This window comes from Glossina fuscipes, unplaced genomic scaffold (genome assembly GCF_014805625.2).
Source record: "Glossina fuscipes isolate IAEA_lab_2018 unplaced genomic scaffold, Yale_Gfus_2 2, whole genome shotgun sequence".
Taxonomy (NCBI): Eukaryota; Metazoa; Arthropoda; class Insecta; order Diptera; family Glossinidae; genus Glossina; species Glossina fuscipes.
The window spans coordinates 14,637,651-14,664,170 of NW_023998416.1; the positions used below are offsets into that span (position 1 = coordinate 14,637,651).

Consider the following 26,520-nt stretch of genomic DNA (forward strand, 5'->3'; position numbering starts at 1 on the left):
AGAGAGAGAGAGAGAGAGAGAGAGAGAGAGAGAGAGAGAGAGAGAGACTTGTGTTTGCATATATAGTAATTCAGGCTCATAAACATTACCTAATACAATAATTTTGAACGATCAGAACGTATTCTGGGGCATCACATTTGCAAATCTTGTAATTAGTTTTTCTTAAAGAGCATCCAGTTATGCTAATCACAAAGTGGGCAGAAATGCGTTGATCTCATATTATCAATTCGATCCTAATCCAGAAATTGTGCATATTATTGAATTAGGTTCGATCATTTAATTTCGAACGATGTCGGTTATATGTTTAGAATGACTTCTAATATTCTAAGTGGTATATTTTGGCGTCATGATCGGTCACTGGTCATAAAAGACAACAATATGTGTTCATGTTTGTAATTGTTTTGATTTTGTATCAATTCTAGTATTGCAGAGGAACTCTCCGCTATAAGTTCTAGTATAAAATAGAGTTATGAAGTTCCGCAAGCCACGTAGAAAGAAATGCATTGTAACTTCTGATGTCTCTGTGATCTTGCTCGGAATGCGGCTACGTATATTAATACGAAAGCTCCTATGTAAGCCTATGAACAGATTGAATTCCGATGTTCTCGAAAATGTCGGAAACTTACTTCTTCCGCGCATGTAAACCAATGGCCAAGAAAATGTTAGATGTGCTAGATCGCATTACAAATGAAGGTAAAATTTAAAATTTAAATTTAATTTGGTATTTTTCTTTTTATTTAATCATTAAATTTTTAATTTGATTTCGCTATTTGTAAACAAGCATTTAAATAACACCTTATTATTTGCGGGTAGATATTATTACTTATCTTATAATAAATTAGTAAATTTTTTATTTAAATTTTTTCGTTTATTATTGTGTAAATTTAACAAACCTTATAAATGTTAACAAAACTATTTTAATTTCAGTTGTTATTGTATATAAACAATTATTATACCAACTGCTTTTTTCTCTACGTTATGATATTATTGTCATATACGTTTTTTTTTCTCATTGAAGACATTACGAGTCATTCATTGTCTTGTTACATTGACGAATCAAAAAAAGAAAAAAAAGAAAAAAATAAAATATATTTGTATATAATTAATAAGGTTTTTCAAAACTTATAACTTAAGCTATTAAGTATATATTTACATAAAATTATGACAACAGAGAAGCAATTTGAGGAAATGGAAAACTCGAAGCTTGCTTTGTCTGCTCTTTTGGGTATTCTTTGAACTGAACGTTATATTTAAGAGCTTTGGTTTCCCTTTCTCCTAAAAGATTCTAAATGAATAAGGGTATAAAGGCTACTTGGCCGAGTCTAGTCTAAATCTTTACGTATATGTATGTAAAAATTAAAATATAATTCAATTTTCTTATTTCCGAATTTAGTTTAAATTAAAAAACATGTTGTTTAGATTCAAAAAAAAAAAAAAGAAAAAAAAAAGAAAAACAATTAACTTTCATTATATTTACATATTAATATTTTCCGATGGCAAAACTATTTACGGCGAGAAATAAAGCAGTTCCCGGAAAATATTTGGAAATAAATTCGTTATAATTTTGATATTTTCGCTTATGCTCTTAATTTTAGCGGCGGTCAGGAAATGATAAAAATGCTTTTTTTATATTTAATTAAAAACAAGAACAAATCATCAATATTCGTAGTTTTTCACGTGCTCTTCTTTTGGAATGAAACGAACACATTCTATTTATCAATGATTGTAAACGAAAATTAGTTAAAAACAAAACAAAACAAAAAAAAAAAGCACAAATATTATAATTAGGAGGAAAAGCACGGAATTCGTAAATCTAGGGCAGCAATTTAAAAGTATATATTAATTTTATTCCTTATCATGGCCGTTAGCACCCAATTCCATTAGTTCATGCGGCTCGTCATTCAACTATTTCATGAAGAAGAATGAGAATGAAAAGTTCAGGTAAAATATATCATCGATAACATACCCTATCCACTTTTTGTAAGTCCTTTTTCGATAAGTGATTAACTAAAATTGTGCCCAACGCATCGCACATCACATTAATAGTGGTACGAAAACGATCTCTATGAAATTAATTAAAAATTATTACGAAATCAGAGAATGTTTTTTGTGATTTTCTTATTGGGAACTTACAGTAGCCAATCAACGGCTATGATTAGCGAAACATCTTTAGGTTCCAAGCCTACCGTATCCAAGACCATGACCATGGTAACAAGACCAGCTTGTGGTATACCGGCAGCCCCTATAGACGCGGCTGTAGCTGTGATACTAACGGCGACTATGGTGCCAAACGAATAACTCATTTCTCTGTATTGAGCAATGAAGAGAGCTGCCACTGCTTCATACAAAGCTGTACCATCCATGTTGATGGTAGCGCCAACAGGTATAACGAAACGAGTAACACGCGGATCGATTCCCATCCCGTCCAAACATTTTATGGTTAGCGGCATAGTCGCTGAACTGGATCCTGTGCCAAAAGCAGTCGCTAAAACCTGACTTAGCTTAGCTATGAATCGATATGGCAAACGTCTGGTACCCAAAAAAAAGATAACCGCAATTGTACCTAGAAGAAGAAAGTATTATGACATTTTCGCAAAGAAAAGAGCTGAGGAAACAAACTAACCGAACCCATGAAGAAATAGACCCAACATAACCGTTATGAAATACCAGCCCAAGGATTGTATGGTAGCTGCAATTGAGTCCATTTCAATGATTTTTGCCGCTATTAAGAAACCAACACCCAAAGGAGAAATCCTACAAAATATTTCGCAAGTTTTAATAGAAAATACAGTTTAGTTGCCGCAATTTTCGTATAGCGACTTTACCATATAACCCAGGATGTAATTGTCATCATCGCTTCACTCAAGGTAGTAAAAAAATCTTGCAATAATTGACCTTTTTCACGCATACGACCGATCGTAGTGCCTAAAATAACACTAAACATTACTAAGCCCAAAACATTCGAGCCCTCTCGTTGAGCCGGTTTAAAATCCCATTCCTCCATAGGTACTGAAGTCAAACAAAGTATGAATGTTTAATATACTTTACGCGTACATTAAGCAGTACTTACATGGCGGTGAAATGCTCGTATTCTCATAGATCTCGGTACGATACTACAAAAACGAGAAAGAGAGAGAGAATAAGAAAAAGAAACTTGAATTACTCTTTTTCAATAAAAAGTAAAAAAAAAAAATTGAATTAATGCTATGGTTCACTCTCTCGATAGACCCCTACATGTCAACCCCAATGTTTATACACACTACATAACCGAGAACACTGCATTAGTGGGATCCATCGAACTCTTAATTAGAATAAAAGTATACAGTCCCCTATGTCGATCTACCGGATCTCAGGGTCGTGCAATTTGATATATTTACAAGATCGGTAGGCAATCTCTAACTGAAGTCATATTAACATTTGTACCTGAAAGCAAATTCTGGGATTGATTGTGTACCATACATTCCACTGTCGGAATGGAAATAGTCTTCATTTAATATGATAGTTTATATCCTACATTACTTGTGTATATGTGTGGGTATAGCCATTTTTTATCGCACCCATCACTTCAGAATCATTTGATGAATCGAGGTAAACTTGTCTGTCCGGCCGTCCTTCCAATTATCTTGTATTCAATCTAAAGATCGGGACTTTTTGGCTACTTGGAAAAAGTTTAATACATAGACTTGTTTTGACTTATGGTAGATTGAAAGTGGTTCAAATGGGAGCACTTCCTTGATTACTTCCCATATAAGGTATTAGCGAAGTGATTTAAGATATTTAAAAGAGCGACTTTGGCAAATACAAAGTTTTTTATTTGTTTGTTTATACTCTCCGCACAATTCAAATATGACATCGAACATTACGTCGAATGGTTGGACAAAGTTCGTCTTCCAGATGGTATCCCATATCGTGGATCGAAGTACTCAGAATAATCGGGGCCGAATTCAATAACAGCTATGCTCATTCTAAAGGATCATTGACTCATTGAGTTTTCGCCAACATAGCCTTCATTGGGGCTTCACGGAATCTGATGTTTCGTTAAAATACCGCAAAGCATACCCTATTTTGATTATTGGTAACGCGCTATCCCTCTTGCCAGTTCGTTGCTATATCACATATAAAAATTCGACTTTTTACCTCCTTTCTTGAATAGAAAATTTTTAATAGCAACAGCGAGATATTGAGTTTGTCGCGTTTTGTTACAAACGGAATAATAGAATAAACATAAGGTGGTCATACACTAAGTCATGGTGCCATTACTTAATTGAATTATTTAACTGGATGTAAACAATAACAGTACGACAGCAATTGATTATGAGCGAGTCTTATTGTCTATGAAATACATACGATTACTAGTGAGACGATAATGATAATTTAATTCCACAACCGCAGGCTACATGACAAAATTGACTGACTGACTGACTAGTAAACTATATGCTATTGCTATGTTATTGTTGATGTTGTGTAGTCAGTGATTGTGACACAAATAATTTTAAATGATATAAGGCATAATATTCGCCAAGAGATTCGTAATCAAAAGCATAAGAAAAATTTATATAATAATCGCATAAATGGCAGTCACAGGGCTCTGCGTTGAGTGCGTTTTATGATGTTTGATTGTTTTAATCAAACATAATAAAAAAAAAAAAAATAAAAAAAATACATAAAATCTGAAGTAAATACGAAAATCAAGATATGCGTTGTATGGAACATCAAAGCACATTTTGATTATCGTGATGCGATTACGTTTTCTTCCTAGGTTTTGATTGGTTTCTTACAAAGTAAATTAAATTATTTTTTTCCAAACACGCTAATCGGATATAAATGTTGCAAAAAAAAAAAAAAAACGTGAAATTATGACTATATATAGATATATGTATGGAATGAGTCTACACGTACATACCTGAAACATAGTAGATTGTATGATATTGTCCGTAAACATATTTCTATAAAAGAAAAGCGGAAAAGTATTTTGTAATCAAAAGAAAAAAAAACGATTACGATTGTCCAATAGGCTGGGCCAACTATTTACCTGATTAAATCCATTAACGTGTCGGGAGTTAAGACTTTGGAAGCCTTATCAACTGATTCCATACGCTTTTCGACAATTTTTGCACCCTGTCCTGGTCTAATACTCGTTACCAAGCATATACCTAACACAACAGCTGATATTGTGGTTATGAAGTAATAAGCAATTGCTCTGTGGAAATAAAATAATGTGAATAAACGCGTAACAACTTTGAACAACTATTAACTTCCGTTTACCTCGTAGCGATTTTACTCGACATACTCAAATCAAGACCACCAATAGCAGAAGTAATTGACGACACCAATAACGGCACAATCAGACATTTTAACATTCTACATAAAATTATTTCGAATAGTTAGAATTGACATTGGCAAGCAAGATATTATGCTCAGTTCATACTTACCGTAAAAATATTTCACCTGGGAAGGATATATACATAATTTCACGCTTTGTCCAATCTCCGGTACTGTTTTTGATGATGAAGCCGACTAGACCGCCCGCAAAAACACCAATGACCGTCAGCATGGTCAACAGGTTCTCTTGCATAAAGACGCGGAACTTTGAATCACTTTTCGGTCGCGGCATTTTGATCTTATCGTCTTTTCAGCGAGACGGAAAAAAAAGAAGATAATAAATAAAAATGTGCAGGAAAGCAATCGACCCGCAAATGGCTTAACCAAATTTTAGTATGCTAAACCCCAGCCGCCGTTAAATTTGTTTTAAAATCTATAACGAAACAAAAAAAAAATTAATCCGATTAATGTTTTATTTCTCGATAGTTAAAATTTCATTTAAAATTTAACATAATAATAGAAAATCATTGAATGTTATATATACGCTTTAATGGCCAGTTCAAACGTAACTGAACTGTGTTACGGTTAATAATCAAGCGTAAACCCAACTAACCGAACAATGTATTTGCAGCGCGCAGCTTTGTTTTAGAATGCTTGAGTCTTTCAACCCCTTAAGCATGCGCTTAAAATATCCGCACATATGTACAAAAGTATATAAGAGCACACAGAGTAATATGCGAAAACAAACACAGTCATGCTGTGCTTAATGCCGTCAGATTTAAATCGGATGTTCCATGGAAGTATTAAAAATATTTTCTTGTATCTGTAGCAATAAGTATCATATTAAAGCATACATACAGCAGCAAGTATATACTTAGAGGTAGACATCTGACCGGAAACTGTGCTCAAATTATTCTTAAATACACAAAAATCAAAAGCTGCGGTTATTCACTGCTATCTCCGTGCTGAAGAGTGAGCGAGCATTTTATTCACCACCGTACGCTTAAACTATATCGATTTTGTTGTTGATTTGATGCTGTCGGTCGATTGTTGTCACATTCCCAATCGATTTAATGTACGACATTGAAAAGTTTTCAAGTTCTAAAAGAGAACGCGAGAGAGAGGCGAAGAGAGAGAAAGCATAGATCTTTACATATGGGGGTTGTTCCGAATAGAAAGTATATCTTAACTTCCCTCTTCTCTTATATCCTTCCAGATTAATTTTCATAAATTTACAAAAATGTCTGCCGTAATAAAATCCAACTTACTAATATCGGTTTTATAACCTATTGCCTATTATTGTTTATGCTCGTCAACGAGAGTAAAATGACGTTTCTTTTAAATGAATTTTTTGCCCAAATTTGTGAATGTAATTCGACGTAATGTACTGGTGTTGGTGTTGTACGTAAAATAATAATATAAAATCCACAACTTATTTTTTATAGTAATATTAATATTATGAATTAATGATAATTAAATGCCAGAAGTGATGAAATTTGGTGTAGTCGCGCAGAGAACTAATAAAGAGATATTTCCTTTTACTGCCACGTATGGGATTTCTCATTTAAAATGGGCATGATAAGGCCCACGGAACGCATAATTCACTATATGTTTTTGGACGTACTCCCAGACTGTCTTTTCATGAAAACTAGAAAGTTAAAAACAACTTGATAAAGAAAAATTTGGACCAAAGGCTTGGCCATTACGTACTTACAGTCCATGACACTTACGACTGTCTAGTCTAGGTGGTCGCGGGTTCAAACTTCAGTAAGCCATACCTTTCATATATATACACCTAGCTACATATAGTTATTGAAGCTTACTGTTTAGTACGTTAAGCCTAAAGTATTACAAGACAACTTGAAGTGTTTACTTCGAACTTTGCTGACGGCAAAAAGTTTGCAACGGGATTCAATCGTAGTACAAATATTTTTAATTGATGATCAAATTGAACTCACTAAGCATACGAAAAAAAATCTTAACTATTTCCATAATCGATATTGGGTTGAGACTTGTTACAATGATCGTGACTTATTTACCGCTACGCCTGCCACACTTAAAAAGGTATAACAAACGAGCTTAAAGCTTGGCACAAATATTACCTAGAATTATGTGAAAGGCCAATGAAAAAAAAGTTTCGCACAAAAAACTGGTGCAGCAACGATTTGCTTTGCGGTTTTGGGTGTTCTTCAGGTCGACAAGGATTCATCCTAGAAGAGAATGTGCAGTCCTCGTTACTTCTTTTTTTCTTTCAATAGTACTCTGTTCCGGAAGTGTTATCAATTTTGTAATTTTTTTTTTAACTCAAAGAGCAATCCTTGTATTCTTTTTTAAAACTGAAAAGATTATCATTTCTACATATAATAATATTCGTTTATTTTTATTTTGTAATGAGCGCTTTCTTGGACATTAATTTGTTTACATCGCGTTCCTCAATGTTCTTTTGCATTTGCTTATATGTATGAACAAATTTGGATATATATATCGGATATATATATATATATATATATATATTTGGATATATATGAACTCATTTAGTGTTCGAAATGCATTTCCTGTCTTATAATTTTTCCGATATTAATATTCATTAACAATCATATGATCTTCAATTTTGAATAAATTATTTGTGCAATATTTAATGGAAAATAAATTTTCGAAAAAAAAATTCTTATTTAAATTAAACGGTTTATGAATATCCATTACATTATTCTATTCCATAGACATTGTCAACATATTTGGGGCATAACTGTTATAATATATATATGCATACAGACGTTTGGTTAAATACACCGCACTATGATATATTATCAATTTTTGTTATAAATGAATTTAAATTGGTCAGAAATTTAACGAGGGCCGTATAGACAAATTGATCAACAAATATATGTGCAAGATAAAGTAAACAATTTCACTCGCATATATATATTTATATATATATATATATATATGTATGTGATGAGCATTCATATCAATTTGTGAATTAATTGAATAGCATTTCAAATTAGTTTGCATACTTTATGCTTTCATCCCGTGTATTTGCAACAAGTCATATAAATGGATGCATGTTGTTGCATTTTATATTCAACATGAACTCGTGTGTGCGCACAGTTTCTATACCCGTAATGAAGAATCCAGTTTAATTCGCTTTTTCATTCTGCTTGTAACAATCAAAGAGACGTGTTAGTTTCCCTAAAATATATACATATACATGGGCGTACATATATGTTCTCCATCAAGCACAATCTATCAGGCATGACCATTCGTAGATCAGCTCACGGCTGGATTCGTGGGTTCGTTCGTGGACTTGTGCGGTGATCTGTTGGAGGGATCGTGCATAGGTCCATCGGAGGGACCGCGCGTGAGTCGGTTCATGGGTCTGTTGACGCGACTTCTTGTGGTTTAGTTTGCAGTTTCATTCATGGGTCCGGTCAGGGATCGGTTTCCGGGTTCATTCGGCGATCTATTCGTGGATTTCTGCGGGGTTGCACTGGACGAACCGTGCGTGAGCGCGATCGTAGGTGCATTCGTGGGTGCGTTCGTGGATTCTTGCGGCACCAAGCGTGGCTCCGTTCGTGGGTCTATTTGTGCACCTGCTTTCACGCCTGCTCATGAAATCGTTGGTGTTTCCATTCATTGGCCCGGTCATGGGTTCATTCGTGGGTCTGTTCACGGATCCGTTGTTGAGTCTATTCGTGAGTCTTACCATACTTCCATTCGTTGTTGCAAATCTTAAAAATCTTAAAGTTGAGTCTTAATGGACATAACCCTGGATTTGTTCGTCGGACTACGCTTGAAAATATACAATCACGGGCGCAAACGGCCTCCCGGATTTCAAGCTAAAAAAAAAAAATGTAAAAAATACAAAAAAACATATAACTTGGAAAGAAACAAAAAAGTTTTAATGTCTTCGCTCATAGTTTATCGCTTATAGTTAACAACGCTGAGAAATATAACTTTAATATTAATCTGGGAAGTTTACTAAAAATATATTAGAGATCGGGACGCTGACAAGCCGTATCAATAGCAATAAATACTATTTTGATTGCTGCATATTGAGCATATGTTCCAAGGCGGACAATACTGTCTAAATTCAAGTTTACTTGGCAAATGTGGTATGAATTTCTTTCATTCATTTATTCATTCGTTGTCATGATATTTTTCTCTATGACAGCTCAACGAAATGTTAAAATTAAGTTTCATTGATTGATCTAAGCAGTTGCTGCATCGCAAGTCATACGAAATTAACAAAAAAACATAAGACACTAGTAAGGGAAATTTGTCTTATATTTAATTAGATAAGTTTCCTTAATTTTAATTTTAATAATAAAACAAATTTGCAAGCAATTTGTACAATGCGCAAACATTATTTAAAAGTAGCAACAACGTATGCATTTTTATTTTATTTTCACATGTATTGCACATTTCTTATCTTTAGCTAATAAAAATAAAAAATAGTAATTACATTAAAACATTTTAAATAAAAAAAATAGTCATTTATTCTCCTGAAAACTTGACAGAGAGTAGAAACGATAATGACCTTTCTTTCTCATTTCTTCAAAATCGCCGCGATCGCCCTGTTGGTTATTCATAGTAGAGCGAAAAGCAATGTATTGGCCCACCTATAGGTATTATTAATCATATTAATCGAAATGTATTTACGCCTAAGCATTTAAGAGATATATATAGAATAATACTTATAGAAGAAAAAGAGGTAAAGAGAGAGAGAGAGAGCGTTAAAGAGAATTTACAATATTTTGCTTGCCATCGCCATAACACTTGAAATAAATCGACAAAATTAAGATCGACTTGTTCGACTTGTTTGTATGTCGCCTGATCAAGGACGAAAGATGATTATATAAGAATGGTGGTGTCGTGAGTCAACTATGGCAATGTTAAAATTCAATTTACAGAATTCCAGCAACTATCTATGTAACATATGCGGAATGCTAACTTTCTTTCACACTTACAAAGCTAAGAACTGTGAGATGTCTACAGAGGTACGTATGCCTTAATGCGATTCAAAAGTAAAGATTGATGAAACACTTATCTGTTTAATACAAACAAACTGACAGACAGTTATAAAGGAGAAATTTTTTTCTCCTTTTGAAAAGTGGGCCATGTCGCGGGGATTACACAGGTAAGTCATATGATAAAGTGCTTGACAGAAGTAAAGCCTCTGCGCAAGATACGATATTTTACTTCAAGAATTGTCTGAACTAAATATATCGGTGCTTAAACGTACTTGTTAGAATTTGTTACCTGACATGACCCGGTTAGACAATAAATCCGCACTTTCAACGACCATGCGGACTCGAATACGTAAAAAAAGATTTTAATCTATTTATTTACTTTGAGTTTTCTGTCGCAATTTGCTGGAACAGAGCTATCATTCACCCATACGAGATCGTACGGAGAGTATGTATCACAGCTAAATACACTAAAAGATGGACGTCACTAAAAGACTAATCAACTAAACAAATCTGATGAGATGTGGCATAAAATTCATTAATTAAGAGCAAAATTGAAAAGGTGTACTCTTTAAAATTCTTAGCAATCAGTTAAAGTTGAAAATAATCATAATGTTGAGTGTTTGTAAATAAAAGGAATGAATGTATTGGGAGAGGAGCGATTGATTGTATTTAACGTTGTACGACTAAAAACAAACATTTTGAAGCGTTTATGAATTATTATTGATAATAAGTTTTGAGAGCGATTAACGGAACACAAGGCCTCTTCCTATTTATAGTTTCATAGTGCTATACACTTCACACACATGTAGACGTAATTGAAAAGTTTTCATTATAAAAAGTCAAATAACGCCTATTATAATACATTGATAAGAAATATGTTAAAACTTTATTAGACGCAATAAGCTGTCTTCTCCTACATATCATGGCCAGATGCAATACACTAATGGCTGAACACGTGATCCGATTTTGTGTCTTATTGCATAGAAAGAATTTATTTATCACTATTTGCATTATTTCATTAAATTTTTTTTAATTCATCTGGCAATGAATGATTGATGCGTTAATTAGATGAATGTGAAAGCAAAGTTAATAGCAGTTTCTATAACGGAAACCAAAGATTTATGTCTTGTGCGGAAAATTGTGAAGGTTTTTAAAAAAATTATACGATTGTGTATAATTTTATTAATAATAATGTTTTCCAAGTTAATATTTATCAAAGATTTTCTTACTAATAGGCGGGTGCTGAAAAGACTTTTGTCCTTACGTCCCATAGATATACAAAATATATATTCTTGATCAGTGTCAACTTACAAATCGATTTATTTATTTACATATATATGCTGTCACATGTGTTGGTCTAGAAAGCTAGAACTTATCATAGTTGATGACCATAAGCGATACTCGAAAACTGATCCGTGACCCGTTCATAAGCACACCTGCAACAGACAAGGAACTGTTACTTACAATTCATGGGAGATATTAGTCTAAACCTTATTGAGCACATCTGGAGAGCAGCAGCGCCTGGGACATGCTCACAGTAAAACAAAACGTTAGAGTTATGCTACGCAGCATAAAACCTGACACAAATCATTTCTTCATGTGCATGCTTTCTACTATATCGTAATTTGCATCCTTTTTTCGTTGGTTCTTTTTTGCTTCGCGATAAATTGTAACTTAGCAATGACATCCTTATCAAAGACACAAACTTGAGCAAATGTAAGTTCTCTTGGTGGGCTATCTTCACTTTGATGACATTTCCTGGTTTGCTTATGATAAGCTTTCTAAGTAAACGGTCGACTGCACTTAACATACCATTTTTCAATCGCTTACAAGTTCACGAAAGAAATAGTTTCGTTTTCTTACATCGTTTTAAAGTCTCTTTTATGCGGTGATTATCATAACTTTTCTAATTTGGATGGACTAGACTTTTACATCCAACCACGGTTTGATGCCTGAAGCTGAGCATGAAGCTCAACTAATCACATGTTCGGCCTTTTACAGAGCTCTGTTAAGGCAGCTGCTAAATGCCTTTGCTAGTTAAATTCAAACTTAAGATCACACCCTTAAGAAAGTAAATAAATTATTTTCATGTGGCATTGGTTAACCGCAAGTAATGGAATTTCTTTTTAATAGATAAGAATAAACAATACATTGGAACAACAAAAATCTCTCCCTCTCTCTTTCTCTCTCGCTCTCGTCATATATACTTATATAAATTTTTTTTTACCTAAAACAAAGTTCGCCAGTAGGTCCATACTTTTACGCATGCGAAGCTTTCAAGAAGAAAGAAGAAAAAATTCTTTAAACTGAAAGAACACACACAATAAATAAAGTCAAAATTTATTGATGTACATTGTAAAACAAGCAGACCATGTGTAAAAATCTCATAAAAACTATAAAGCAGCAAGAGTTATATAACCCGTCATGAACCATGCGAGCAAAATTTCCCAAAACTTTCGTGGATCAGGAGTAAAATATGTTTGTTTGCTATTATACACCGGACTAGACGAATCCGCCACAACAAGCACACTACTCCGCTCATACTGGCTACACTACGCTTATGTTTTAGTATCGTCTTTTTTCTTTTCGTTGTTATAGCATTCACCGAAGGGAAAAGTTCGTTCATTTTATTAAAAAGTTTGCAACACCCACAAGGGAGCGTCATCAAATTCTGAATTAATTTATGCATATCTGTCTGCTCATCTGTCCATGTGTTCTTTTGCCGGTCACTCTTGCCTTTGTAATATCCATACCAATCATTCTCGTGGTCGCAATACTGGACTTGTCAAACTTGGCAGACACAGTGAAATTACTTGCACCCAGATTGCTACCAAAGATAGGATAAATTTGTCGAAGAACCCGTTTACAGTAATATCTAAACTGAGAAATCTTCTGTTTTTAAAAGCAGGAGAAGAAGTGTTTCTTTGCTCGCTTGCCTCCAAGTTACAACAGATACAACTTCGATGATCTAGCATTTGCATAAATATGAAAAAAATCGGCCCCGCCTACCCAACATCATCCTTCTTTAAAACGCTTGCAACGAGCAGAGTTTCAAAAATCCTATAAAATGTCTACGTTCTTGATCAGTATCAAATCTAGGCATGTTTCGCCGTCCGCTTGTCCCTCTTCTTGTGCGTCTGTTGTGCGTCTGCGATAAACATCCTCCTGGTTGCAAGAAAGAAGACTTCAAGAACACTAACAAGAACATAGGAACTTCTTGCAGGCAGACTGATATTGAAAAGGGGCTAAGACGGCCGAACGACACACACACAAACACATACACACAATACGGCGTAATGTGGGAACACTTTTGCTTTTCAAATGCTAAAAAGCGGATATTTCGTTTATTACTCGTAAGCTGCAAAAATAAATATATGCATATTCTACTTCACTGTAAAGATGATGGGTATAAAAGATTCGACCAGATTTTTTTTACTTATTTTTATTGTTTGCTATGTCGTATTGACTCTTTCAATAACCACAAGCAATACGAGATGTAAGAAACGCGATCCATTATTTTAAGTATACATTGGAATTCCAATAACAATAACAACAATAAAATAATTGCTTCAATACTAAAAATTTTCGGCTTTGTTGGAGTAGTAAAAAAGATACAATGGGTGGCGGGGCGGAGGATGGGCGGTTAAGTAAGAACATCATAGAATGGGCATTCACGTTATAAAGTTCGCGGGCATCGGTTAGGTACCGGAAAAATGTATAAACAAGAGACTAACCTTGGAATCTTCTATGTATTTTATCGTTTTCAATTAATACGATTTTCCTTTCTCTTTGCAATGCTTACTGAATTAGGTCGGAAGGAGCACGTTGTCTTTAGACCTTATCTAAAAACTGATATCTTCATTACTCAAACACAGACTAATGTAGAGTGATTCCATGAATTAAGCAATATGGATGAGGGTAACAACTTTGCAATGGAGTGACTTTACGTAGTGGTGATCTCAAATCTCAAATCTTTCTATGTGTGGTACAAGTTTCCAGCAATATGCCTTATTGCAGGGTATTTTAAAAAGCGCAACATGTTCTTCTCATAGAGGTAATGCTTTAACGTGAGCAAGGAAACTCATCTTAAGTTTGCCACATAAAGGGCCGAGCTAACTATCCTACAACCAAATAACTTACGAAAATTAAGAAAGTCATTACAAAAACGGCGATGTAATGCGCGACAAATGTCATAATAAAGTGTTATTAACTACTTATGCGGCTTCAAAAAGGGTGTGTGTTTCTACCTATTATTGGCGAATATAACTAATTTGGTTGCTATTCGACACTTATTAGAATATTGTTAACTGTGCATGAACGTCGTAGCAAATATTTATTAATTAACAGAATAGGCACACACTTACAAGCTTATGTATCGGGAATCGTGCGAGGAATACCGATTGAATTGAATTAATAAATATTTAAATAATGTTAAAAGGAAAAAACTTGTTTAAAATAAGTTTCGTCAGGTTTACATATGCACGTCTGTTGTTTTTTGTTACATTATTCTCACCTACAAATTGTTTACATACAGTTAAGATTAAGTAATAGTTAAAGTTAATGAAATCTGTGGCATTGATTTTTTAATGAAATTTTTTATGCAGCAAATTAATTTCCGCAACAAAAACGTAATTTCATTTCTAAGAGCAAAGGATCAGTGCGGATTGTTTTCATATCTTGAAAAACTTATAATTTTTTATCTTTTTTTTTTTTTTTTGTTTGCAAACAAGGACAAGAGCTTTTTAATCCAAAGAAAAAAAAATTATTATAACGAAACCATTGAGAGAGAATAAACACTTATAAAACAAACAAAACGGAATCATTAGACAAACCTATAGTCATCGAACAAAAAGAGAACAAATGCTAATCAAAGAAAATAGTTCAACGAAGGTATGAGAAAAAAAAAATCACAATTTCAGAGGTATATACATCCTGTATATATGCTTGCATATACCTATATATATGTATATATACAGATTTGTGAGTATGTTTATGTTCATGATGTCAAAATTACCACATAATCGCAAGCTACATCAGACTGACATTTACCAATGTCTGTCCGTGATAATCGCCACTTTAAAACTCAAAAAAAAAAGAAGAAGAACTTCCTTTAAAATCTTTCCCTTTCACTTTCAATGATATTCACTATCTATCTATCTGTTCGTTCGTTCGTTCGTTCGTTCGCGTGCAATTAATAAAAGGACGATAACTGAGCATTTTTTAATATTTACATTTTTGCTATGTACAACAGGAGTTCAATGTTTGTCTTACATTTGCTTATAAAAACTCCTGTCATTATTGGCTGATGTGTTATATGATAGTTATGTGGCATACAATAGGCTGATAAAATGCACATAACGTGTAAGCCTATTATGTAAAGTAACCATGTATAGTAAAGGGTATATAAAGTTTGTCCGGATGTATGTAACATCCAGAACGGTTTTTGATAGACTCGACTTTTACTATACTGATCGAGTCAGAGTCATTTGCATCAATGAGCAAAATGGATTTCTTGGTCATTGCTGGTAAACTACACCAGATACAAAAATTAAATTTCTATGGGTGATCCTATAGTACTGGTAAAAGAATGGGCCATGCCCATCCAATATTATAGAACATATGGAATACTTTTTTGTTGAAACAGCCAGAAAGAAGCTCAAGTTCCTCTAAAATGTATATACACGCCGTCGTTGTCAAGCGTTAAGTTAACGCAGGCGTCTTTGTCTAAAAGAAGCTTCCGAGTTCCTATAAAGTATATATACTCTTGATCAATGCTAAGTTGACGTAAGCGTGTCTGTCCTCTCATCTGTAAATCAATGTTAATCGATGTAATAAACATTTTCACGGCAGCTAAATAGCTAAAATGTCGGTCGATCGAAATTGTTGCAAGCTGATTGGTACGGAAAATGGGCGAAATCGCTCAAAGGACCGTAATACAACATAAGTAGGGAACACATTCCTTTTCAAAAGCAAAAAAATTATAATTTTTGTTCATTACTCACAAAGAATACAAACATATATAGTCTACTGTATCAATCCATGACCTCTCCTACCCAATATTATAGGAAGTCAAAACGTTATCTCTATCCGTTTTTTTGCTTGGCTTTGTTTCAAAGAAAGGGTCATGGGTATGAAATATAATTTGCTTACTTTTTAGTACTTTATGACGAAAATAGATAAGGAATAATAATACCTTTGACAAGATTAAAACAACGTCAGTCCACATTTTAGATCGCTCCAATACAAGGAGTCTTATGAAACGTATGGCTTGGCATAGAAGCAAGGCTTACTTTTTGGTATTTTATCGCGCAAATAAACGGAGCAGCGCATGAGATAAAATGGTGTAGGGTATGCAAGAGCCGATCGTGCCCGGCTATAATGTTTTAACTTGTTTCCAAATGTGCTTTTTATATATCAGCAAAGTCAAGCAAATGAAATATATTAATGCACTCAGTTTGATCACCTAGTTTCCATTTTAATTTTATATATACATTCTTTTTTGATATGACCAACCAGTCAGGGGACGTCCACTATTCACGTAACGCGATGATTGTTTGCGAAAAGTGAGGAAAGAGAAAAAAAGAAAACAGTAGCAATATGACTTTGTCGACTGAGTACTCACTGCAGCTACGGACGAGATAAGTTCGATTCGAGATTTGTTCCGATTTTTACCTAATCGGCCACTCATGCGGGCGTTTACCACCTTACTAGAGAACAACTTACTGTAAACAACAATTTCCCCTCAGTTTGCAATACTCGCGTGTACTTATCAGAGACCTGCGACTATCAAGCAATTGCTCAAACATTTGCATGGATTTCTTACGTGTTTGCCTTTTAAAATTAAAAATTTTAAAATATAAGATGAAAAATATAAGCGAGAATTTTTTATTAATTAAAGTTAATCGATTAAAATTCCCTCAGTGCTCAAAAAGCAAATGCTAACACTCCTCAAAGAAAGAAAGGACAGAGAACATTACCCAGAGAAATATAGCGTATTCATGCGCTTAAGTGGATACTGGTCATAGCGAAATAATTTATTTTTATTGAGAACGTGGGTGTCGTTTATGTGCGACATTTATCTTGATTCTACATGCATACAGGCATTCACAAGATATATACGAAATAATTATTAAGTAATGTTGGCAAATAATGTTTTCGTTAGCAGAAAATTTTCTAATTCTGACACAAAGGATTTTTCTTAAATTAAATTTAATTAGAGTGTATTTAAGGTGATTCCTCTTTGAAAATTTAATAGCGCATGAAGTTTTTTCACATCTCTTCACGTCACATAGAAAAATGATGAACGAATGTTTAGATAAGAATTTATAATTGCTTTTGTTGAAATGCTATAATAAATTCATTTCAATATCAAACTCGACGCTCGCCGTCGCAGCAATTCAAATAGAAAACAAGAACAAAACATCTTAATTCATAGTCACAACTCGAGTTTGAAAACGATCGTGATGCGTATACCGTTGGTGAATAAGTAAATTATCGAATTGAAAGTAGATTTTCATCCAAATTTTAGTATAAATACTGATCATTTAACATTTAAACTGCAAAAGGTGTTAGATAGATCTTATTCCAAGATAACAAGTTCTCTATATTGAAATTGACACAAGTTCTCTAAGTTGGATTAGAAAATGTACCGAAAGCGTTTGTCTTTTTTTCCCCAAATATCACGTATAGATAGCATTGACATTCTTACCTAAAGGGTATAAGTGGTAGTTGTCTACAAGTTGCCATTTACTATGTATCAAACCGTAAAGAGATGAATGGATCTCAACAGTCAGCATTAGTGCCTTCTGGGCAGTAATATTCATTTGGCTTTGCAAGAAAGACGGATGTATATCTTGAGTCAATTCATATTTTGCTTCGTATAGAATTGTTTCATCGCCCGTAATCATTTTATGAAGATAATCGTTCCGTTTATAGCGACAATGTAACCGAAAGTCAACTCTGCGATTTTCATCCTGTTCCGGTTAGCTTTTATTTTCCTTCCTTTTCTATGTTTCGCATTGTATGCAATCATAGTGAGATTGCTTGCTGAATTATCTCTAACTCTATAGCGATTGTTTTTTGAATTTGTGCTAGACTTTCGTCAGGCAAACAATTTCAAGGTGGAGAACTTATTTACACACCTAATAAGTTTTTTGCTTATATCTTCTGTAACGAGTATGTCGGTGAACTGTCGGCAAAATGTTTAGATAACTTTTGCAAATATTTATATAAAAATTATATATTTTTTTTGTATGGCCAGCCACTCAGAGGATGTCCCCTACAGGTGCAGGCACAATCATGATTAGGAAGAGTTATAGAAAGAATGACATGAAGAAAGAGAATAGTGTTTGTAAACGTTCGACTTGAAAATGGAGACGGGACAGGTACGGCCGAAGAGACCATTGCCGGTAGGTCGTTCCAGAGGCGGGCAGTACGGTTAAACAGTTCGTAATAAAATTTAATTTTTTATGAACCTTAATATATACATATATACATGTACATGTATATATGCATATATATCAAATTCATTAATCGAGAAAAAGTGCATCGAATGCCGGTTTTCTATTTCTTGTAACTTGACTCTTGTAATTTTGAAAGGGTGAAAAAAACAAAGCGACCTGGTTAACTCGAATGAAAATTTGTTATTGATCGTGTATGAACAGGAGCCAAGCGATTGTGAACAACATCACAGAGACATCGCAAGTTATAAGGCGAGATGTTTGTGGAACTTAACAACCCTGTTCCATAGTAAAGCTTTTATTGAGACGTTCTCTTATGACCTTTCTTCCTTCGCAATACTAACATCGATATAAAATAAAAACAACCGGGACAAAAAGAGACCTTTTTTAGTTTTATGATCAGTGACCGATCACAAATCCAGATTTTCGCCCTTATTTTATTTTATTTAGCTTTAAATTGCTACAAATTAGATAGTAATAGTAGTGTACTCATTTCTCCGGTTGATGAATGAGAAAATTAAAAAAAAAATATTTATAAGAATTTTTTTTTTTTTGCCTAATATTTATAATTAATCCGTAAATATTGCATAAGAATGCAAATAAAAGAAAGGCAAAACAACAACAAATATAAATAAATAATAAATGTTGGTTGCATTCTGTTTTCCATTTACACGTACAAAAGAACTATCAAAGGAGCAATAATTTTAAGATAATGTCTCGTATTAGTTGAAGATTAAGAAAAATTTACTATGATATATTATATGTAGATAATCAAATAAGCAGAGATGTGAATGCACAGGTGTGGCAATTAATAATGCGGACTTTATGGAATGTAGAAAAACTTAATAACTTAACAAACGCTTTATTCAAAGTCATATCGGTCGTTATCATTATTATTACATTAGCTAAACATCTTTTGTATGTCATATAACCATTTTTGATGACCTTAATCGATATGATTGCTATGGAGCTGAACAATTGACCTCCGAAGTTTGGAGTCACAATCTATAATGGAAATCGGAAAACCAAACCTTAAACTAATCTGTCAACTGATTTTCATACCTAACTCGTTAAGATGACAAGCTATCACGAAAACATTGCGCTCTAATCGGGGATAGGTGTTGCAAAATTCAGTACACTCCGTTCAACAAGTGCGAGTAAAGAAAGCAAATATCAGACGACGACGCACTCTCTGTCAATGAGTCAGTCAGTCTGCTCATTATTTATTTAAATATAAGTTAGGTGTCAGATTTACATATACACGAGCGTTATTAGGTTTTACGTGTCAGTGAATAAGTTTACATATGCATTTCTATACAGAATGCGACATAAATATTGAGGCGATAAAAATTTTTATTAAGGTAAGTTTTTACGGCTGCTTTACCGCGATTCTTTATACTCTACTGCTAGTATGGTGTTAGTATACCAGGTAAACGTTACAATAGTTATAATAGTATCTTCGCATTTAGTATATACAGTATATGTAGTATATAGTATAAATAGAACGGAACCAGGATTACTGCGATCATGTAAGCTTAAAGAAATATTATAATATCTTCGATTATCGCACTTTTCTGCCAAAATAGTTAATATTATTCAAAATAAAATAATTATTTATCTAATATTTGATCCTTTCGTACTAAAATATTATAATATACTAAAGATAGAAACCAACCTGGCTTACGCCGGTTTGAACTCAGATCATGTAAGATTTTAAAAGTCGAACAGACTTAATTTTTAAACTTTTGCCTTGTGGCGTGCCTTCTTCCAAGGATGTACGCTAGCGAAAATGATTCGGATGGACGTACTTTTTTGACCAAATCCCACTAAACGCCTCATTTTGAAATGAGGTTACGTGAATACTGTAGGGTCATGTAGGGCACCCCACGGTAATGCTTTTACTTACATAGAAAGGAATATGGTAAGAAAAACAGACACGAAAGGGGGAGCAACCCTTCTATTAAAACACATTTTTCTTTCGCATTTCTTTATATAGCAGAGATTTGAGATGGAATACTTAAAGAAAAGAAAATTGTTTTACAAATCTTCTTGCTAAAGACGTACTAATAAAAAAGTATAGTATGTATAGAACTTCTTGTGTATAGAACTCAATATTTGTTTTTATAGCTAACCTTATTGTCGTTACATGTTCACCTATAAAACCTCATATGAAAGTGCTTCGCGTTTCTTTCTCAATTTTTGCGACTATGGCAAATTTGCCAGACACGGTATTTTTATTCCCTTATGAGTATAGAAAACTTTCTCGTGTCCAAATTTTCATTCAGAATCTGGAATTCGTCTGTTCTTTGCTTTCTTTAGAATATAAGCTGTCTCTTACAATGGCACCTTTCGATTATCGAGATAAATTATTAGCATTTTCTTTTTTGCTTCTCTTCTGTTGTAACCACCTATTTTTGGGTGTCCAATGAGATCAGCATTATCGATGCTCTTGCGACCTCGTTTAAAGTCGACAAACCGCGGGCAAACCATTGTTTTCGGCAGAGAAGGGTTTACATAATACTTTTTTACTACACCACTTGTGGTGCAGGATATATTCAGGTTGTTGGGATGTATATGACACCCACAAAGACTTGTTGTTGGGACAAATTGACCCACCTTTTATTATTATAATCTATGTTTGTCTGTCTTTCTGTCCATTGTCTGTCTGATATCTGCCCATATATTTTTGTCCTCAACGTATACATCGTAATTGTTAAGATAATTTCTTGAAATGTATATCGATGTGTTTGGGTCCAAGCTCTAATGAACGCTCTAAAGTTGGTCGTCCATTTCTCATATAACGGCTTATTTCGAAAAGTTGTTACATGAAAAAATGTAAGACGTTATTGTAAGTCGTTTTAAGCGAAATGGTTGCGGGTACGCATTAATCGGTCATGTCCATTTTTAAAGCTTTTACTAGGAAAGGCGGATTTTTCATTGTTTCGAAAATAACCAGATTACCACCCTATGGCGCTTTCTAAAAATAATAAGAATTTTTTTATTACAGACGATATCTATGCATCAATTATTGAAATTGTTAAACGTGTGTTTGGATATGCCCATTAAAAGTGCTCCATTAATACTGTCGTGATGTCCAAACTAGAAAATATTCGTTTCATTCATGGATCAGTTCTTATTTGAAAAATTCATCCTATTTTCTTTCAAACAGCGAGAGTTTTCCACTTTAAAACGTGTATCAATCCTTTTTCGCCTGTCACTGCTAAGGTTCAACCTCCATACCTTCATACCATGTTTTATGTTCCACTTCAACAGGTACTTCTAATTATTATACATACTTTCGAATTAGATAAAAGAAGAAAATGTTAAGAATTCCCCGAATCGAAAAATAAGCTCATGATATGCGTAAAAATAAGCAAACTCTTAATGGCTTTGCTGCTTCTAGCATTAAATTCACTTGTTGAGTTTCATATGTAAACAACAACTTAAACAAGATGCACTTGTTGATTAAGAAACAACGAAAAAAATGTATTTTCAAAATGCTTATCGGTACAAGAGGTGTCAAAGGAAAATACTTCTTCAAGCATATTCGCCTTGATAGCATAGCACGATTGCCAAAACTGTTTTATTTATAATTTTTGAGTTTATGACACAAAAATTTTTTGGCAAAGAATAGTACAAAAGTTTTGATAATGAAAACTGTTTCGGGGTCGTTTTATAAGTATGTGCTTTTATTTATATCGTCAATTTAATTATATATATAAATTTTAAATAATGATGACTTTGTAATTAAAAAGTATTTATTGATAGTGAAGAGAAATGATTTTAATTGTAAGGTTGCTGGGTTCGTTCTTGTAATGTGTTTTTCATTCAATGCTTACACAGAGACGCAGAGAACTTTTTTATTCGATATGTGGTTTTTCCTTTTTCTTTTTTTTTACTTTTTATGCTACTCTTGCCACTCTTCGGCATCTCATTGGGATACGACCAGTTGAAGAGCAAAAATACGTTGTAAACAAACAAAAAAAATAACAATAATATCTAAGCACGTGTTAACGCGTATGTACAGGCACTTCACACAGTTCACGACAAAACAGTTTATAACTTTCGATAAAGTAAATATATTGTGCTTTGTTTTTTTTTCCATATTCCATACTACTTGTGGTCCAAGAGAATGTTAAGTTTATGGGAGTGTATGCAACGCCCAGGGGGAGGTGGGATAGACTCATCTTTGCCCATCTTGTCTTCTTTTTCCTTTTCGCTCAACCTACAGCGAAAATTTTAGTCCAAAGGTGAACGTTGCTGAAAGTGGTTCGGATCGGACAACTGTTTCAAGCGCTTCCCAAATGGCACCTTGTTTTGAAAAGTCGTTATGCAAAAAACTATACAAGCGAAATTGTGTGGGTGTGTTTAAAGCTGCGCCGTTGCCCACTATAGTCTTTTTACTCGTCTTGACATACGAAGTAGGCGGAATTCTTACAATACCCAACATAGGATGGCAAGTGCATTGAGCTTTTCAAACTCTTTTAGGGTTTTACGCTCCATTTACGCTTATTTATAAGCATTAAGCTTGGATCTCAATGTTTTGGTGACATATTTTTGGTGACCGATCTTGGCAATCAACGAAATCTGATATTATTTTATTACAATTCATGTCTGATCAGAAAATTTGAAATCTACTGCTTAGCATATTTGGCGTAATTGGTTTTCCGTTACCTTGTCAAGTGTCGAATTTGTTTTATAGTCGAGCTATTTTAATTAGTTTCTTAGAATCACATAACTTGTTACGTAAGCAATACTAGAATATATATCAAGTATTTGCACAATTATAGTCGAAAAGGGTTGGGTCCAAGCTTATTTGTAAAGTACCTTAACTAGACAAAATAATTTATCTGCTATAAGCGTAGCTCTATTAAGACTACCCCGCTTCGTTACTGCATTAAAGACGACGAAAGTATTCTACTAAATTACAATCGTATTCTGGCATTATCATCGGCAACAAATATGTAAAGAAAACGTTATGTTTTTTTTATCAATTTTTAGTCAAATTTGATATGCCGAAGCAATAGTCACAGTAAAATGCTCTTATATCAATTGGTTCAAGTCGCGAGAACCACATTGTGACTAACGACGTCTCTGACGGTTGTTAGATTGATATCAAGGGATAATAACACTATAACAGTCTAAAAACAAGTAAAGACATCGGCAATGGTTCATCAGTAAAACTTCAAATAGGGCATTATGTGAAGAGTGGTTGAAAAAGTGGTCCAATTGTTTTTTTCCTCGGGCCATAATATGTTTGTTTACCAAATAACTTGTTGTTTGAACACAAAGATATATGAACAGCCATCAGACGGACAGAGAAACACACTCACTTTCTGAATTGATCGGTATAACATAAATTGGATTCTTCTGCGTGTTGTATATATTCACACAAACTTAATATGCTTTTATACCTAAAGTGGTGCACGGTATAAAAAGTGTTTTTCTTAAAAATATTTTTGGAATGGAAGCAACGTTAATAGAATAATAATATTCGAGGAATTTATGAAGCATATATTTAAACATAAAAAAAAAACAAATTATTTTTGAAAAATACTAAAAAATGGCAATAACTTTAACGCGTTTTTGCTGCGAATTTTCATCTAACGAAAATCCATTTAATCTTCTTGTCTCCAACTATTTGCGGTACGTAGAGAACTTAAGAATTATTTACTTTTATTGCATTTGAGTTCAAATTCTTAATGTTTTGATCAAAAACGTCGATCTTTTGTTAATGCAAAATGTTTAACCCTTACGTAGCGCGATAGAAAGCCTTATCTTAAATATACTACAAAAACTCGGACGAAAAACTCGTATGAGAATTTTAATAGTCGTGTTCGTTCCTTTATAGTTTTGATATGTGTCGTATCAACATCCCTTTTTGTTGCACTTATTCGAAATCCCACTACCATACAAATATCCTTACGTGTTCGAACGGTCTTTGCTCGAACGTAGATCTATTAAAGACAGGATCTACACTTTCTATTTAGAGCAATTGCAGAACCGACGCAAGAACAAATGAACATTCAAAACTTTATTCCAAACATTGAATTTCTTGGCAGAAGCACTTTTTGAGATTCTTATGCTGATCGATTCAACAATCATCTCAATGAAGTCCTGCTAACGAATGTTGGTTTTTAAAGACAACTTTTTATGTATTACAGACTTTAGATATCGACAGCTAAGACATTATTATGGAAGGAGATGTTTGTTTTATCCGGGCTGTTTCTTTAGTTTGATTGGGGAAAAGCGTGAAATTTCAAGGAAAAAATTTGCTTCAGGTAATGAATTTATAATTAATGGTAGCTTTTGAGTAAAAACAAGTAAGAAAATTATATTCCGTCATGACCGAATCTTTTGTATCTATCAACGTGATCTTAAAAAAGACTAAAAGTAGGAATCGAAGTAAATTTTCATACTCTATAATATTAGGTGGGCGCGGCTGATTTTTTTCCATTCTCAGAATAAAAGTGGAAATTTATTATGTATGTGTATGGTTTGTGAGTACCACGGAAAGCAACGGCGTTCAAAGTTTTTGTTGTAAAGGCGTGCGGGCGATGTAGACGTGTGCTTTGACGAATTGGATCACTTTCAAATTCTTTTACATCTTCATTCTTTCGAACGGGGGAAAATTTACAACAGCCATTACACAGACGGACCGGCGGATATGCTTGAGATTGTATATAGTTGGTGGGATCGCCGAAACTTTCTTCTGAACGTTGCAAACGTTTTGACAAATATCCTTCGAACGTACTTCGGTGATGGGTATAACAACAGTGCATAAATGAAAATTTCACTTTCTCTCTTTCTCTCTCTCTCTCTCTGTAGGAACTTTTGATTTGTTTTCAAAGGTCAAGAAAGCCGACAAATCCAATTTATGCTTTCGTCCGCTACGAAGGGACCTATTGAAAATCGGAATGCTTCGCAATTGAGCCCGTCTACTTCATAAAAGTAAAAACGATAACACATTTAAGTGTTTGAAAGAATTACTACATAAATGACTCTTGACGTAGAACCACAAATTCCTGGGATAAGGGATTTCCCCATTTATTGGATTTTATTCAAATGCTAGAAAGTATCTATGTTCTAAGTTCATTCCCGTACGTACCCCCTGTTAGCAATACATTTCTCTTATTTGTTTTTTAACAAAACTCTTGCTCTGCAAAATACTATTAAAAAACTTTCGATCACGTTTTCCGTCTACACTTCGCAATATATTTTATTATAATGGATGGGCTTTTTCATTCTGTGTAAAAGTTGAGATAATTTTGCGATCCACTGTATGTAAATCAGTTGTCACACTAAAGTTTTAAAGAGAGAGAGATTTTGAGATGACAATTTGCTTTCATAAAATATAATATTCACATGAAGGAATTTCAATTCGAGCGATAAGTTTTTCTGAGTAATGAAAAAGTAAAGGAAAGTAAAAGAACAGTATTGTACATAAACTTATGTGGGTGTATGTAACCAATGGGAAAACATTAATAATAAATACATATTATATATGATATATAAATATATACATATTTAAACACTTAACAAAATATATATTTGAAAACGCACGCAGAAAATTGAGTTTAAAGCACAAACCTGAAAATTTGTATCTTTTAGCGAATTTGACTACAACGACAATGTAACGCATAAAAGCAAGCATACATTAATAGATGATGGTCTCACTGAGCACTGTTCAAGATCGCGTAAAATATGATAAAAAAAAAAAAATTTTTTTTAAAAAAACAAACAAACAAACAAAAAGTTTTCTTCTTTTT

The 26,520-nt window shown here is 33.6% G+C and overlaps 1 protein-coding gene across 1 annotated transcript; it reads right to left on the reverse strand.

Moving 5' to 3' along the window:
- Positions 1 to 1,660: 1,660 nt before the first annotated feature.
- On the reverse strand, positions 1,661 to 26,514 carry LOC119634152 (excitatory amino acid transporter 1). Its single transcript, XM_038028115.1, has 11 exons — positions 26,342 to 26,514; positions 5,433 to 5,755; positions 5,266 to 5,361; positions 5,033 to 5,200; positions 4,904 to 4,946; positions 3,071 to 3,113; positions 2,826 to 3,009; positions 2,624 to 2,754; positions 2,134 to 2,563; positions 1,967 to 2,063; positions 1,661 to 1,905 (listed from the first exon to the last, which is right to left on the reverse strand). The coding sequence occupies exons 2-11, from the start codon at positions 5,612 to 5,614 to the stop codon at positions 1,846 to 1,848; spliced, it is 1,434 nt and encodes a 477-aa protein (XP_037884043.1). The 5' UTR covers positions 5,615 to 5,755; positions 26,342 to 26,514; the 3' UTR covers positions 1,661 to 1,845.
- Between the last annotated feature and the right edge of the window lie 6 nt (positions 26,515 to 26,520).

What these genes read in the sequence shown, in the direction of transcription:
- LOC119634152 (XM_038028115.1), bottom strand. Translation starts at nt 5,614, where the DNA reads ATGCCGCGACCGAAAAGTGATTCAAAGTTCCGCGTCTTTATGCAAGAG. An exon ending in ATTACATCCTGGGTTATATG is followed by an intron (nt 2,755 to 2,825) that starts GTAAAGTCGCTA and finishes AATATTTTGTAG; the next exon opens with GATTTCTCCTTTGGGTGTTG. An exon ending in ATAGCCGTTGATTGGCTACT is followed by an intron (nt 2,064 to 2,133) that starts GTAAGTTCCCAA and finishes TTAATTTCATAG; the next exon opens with AGATCGTTTTCGTACCACTA.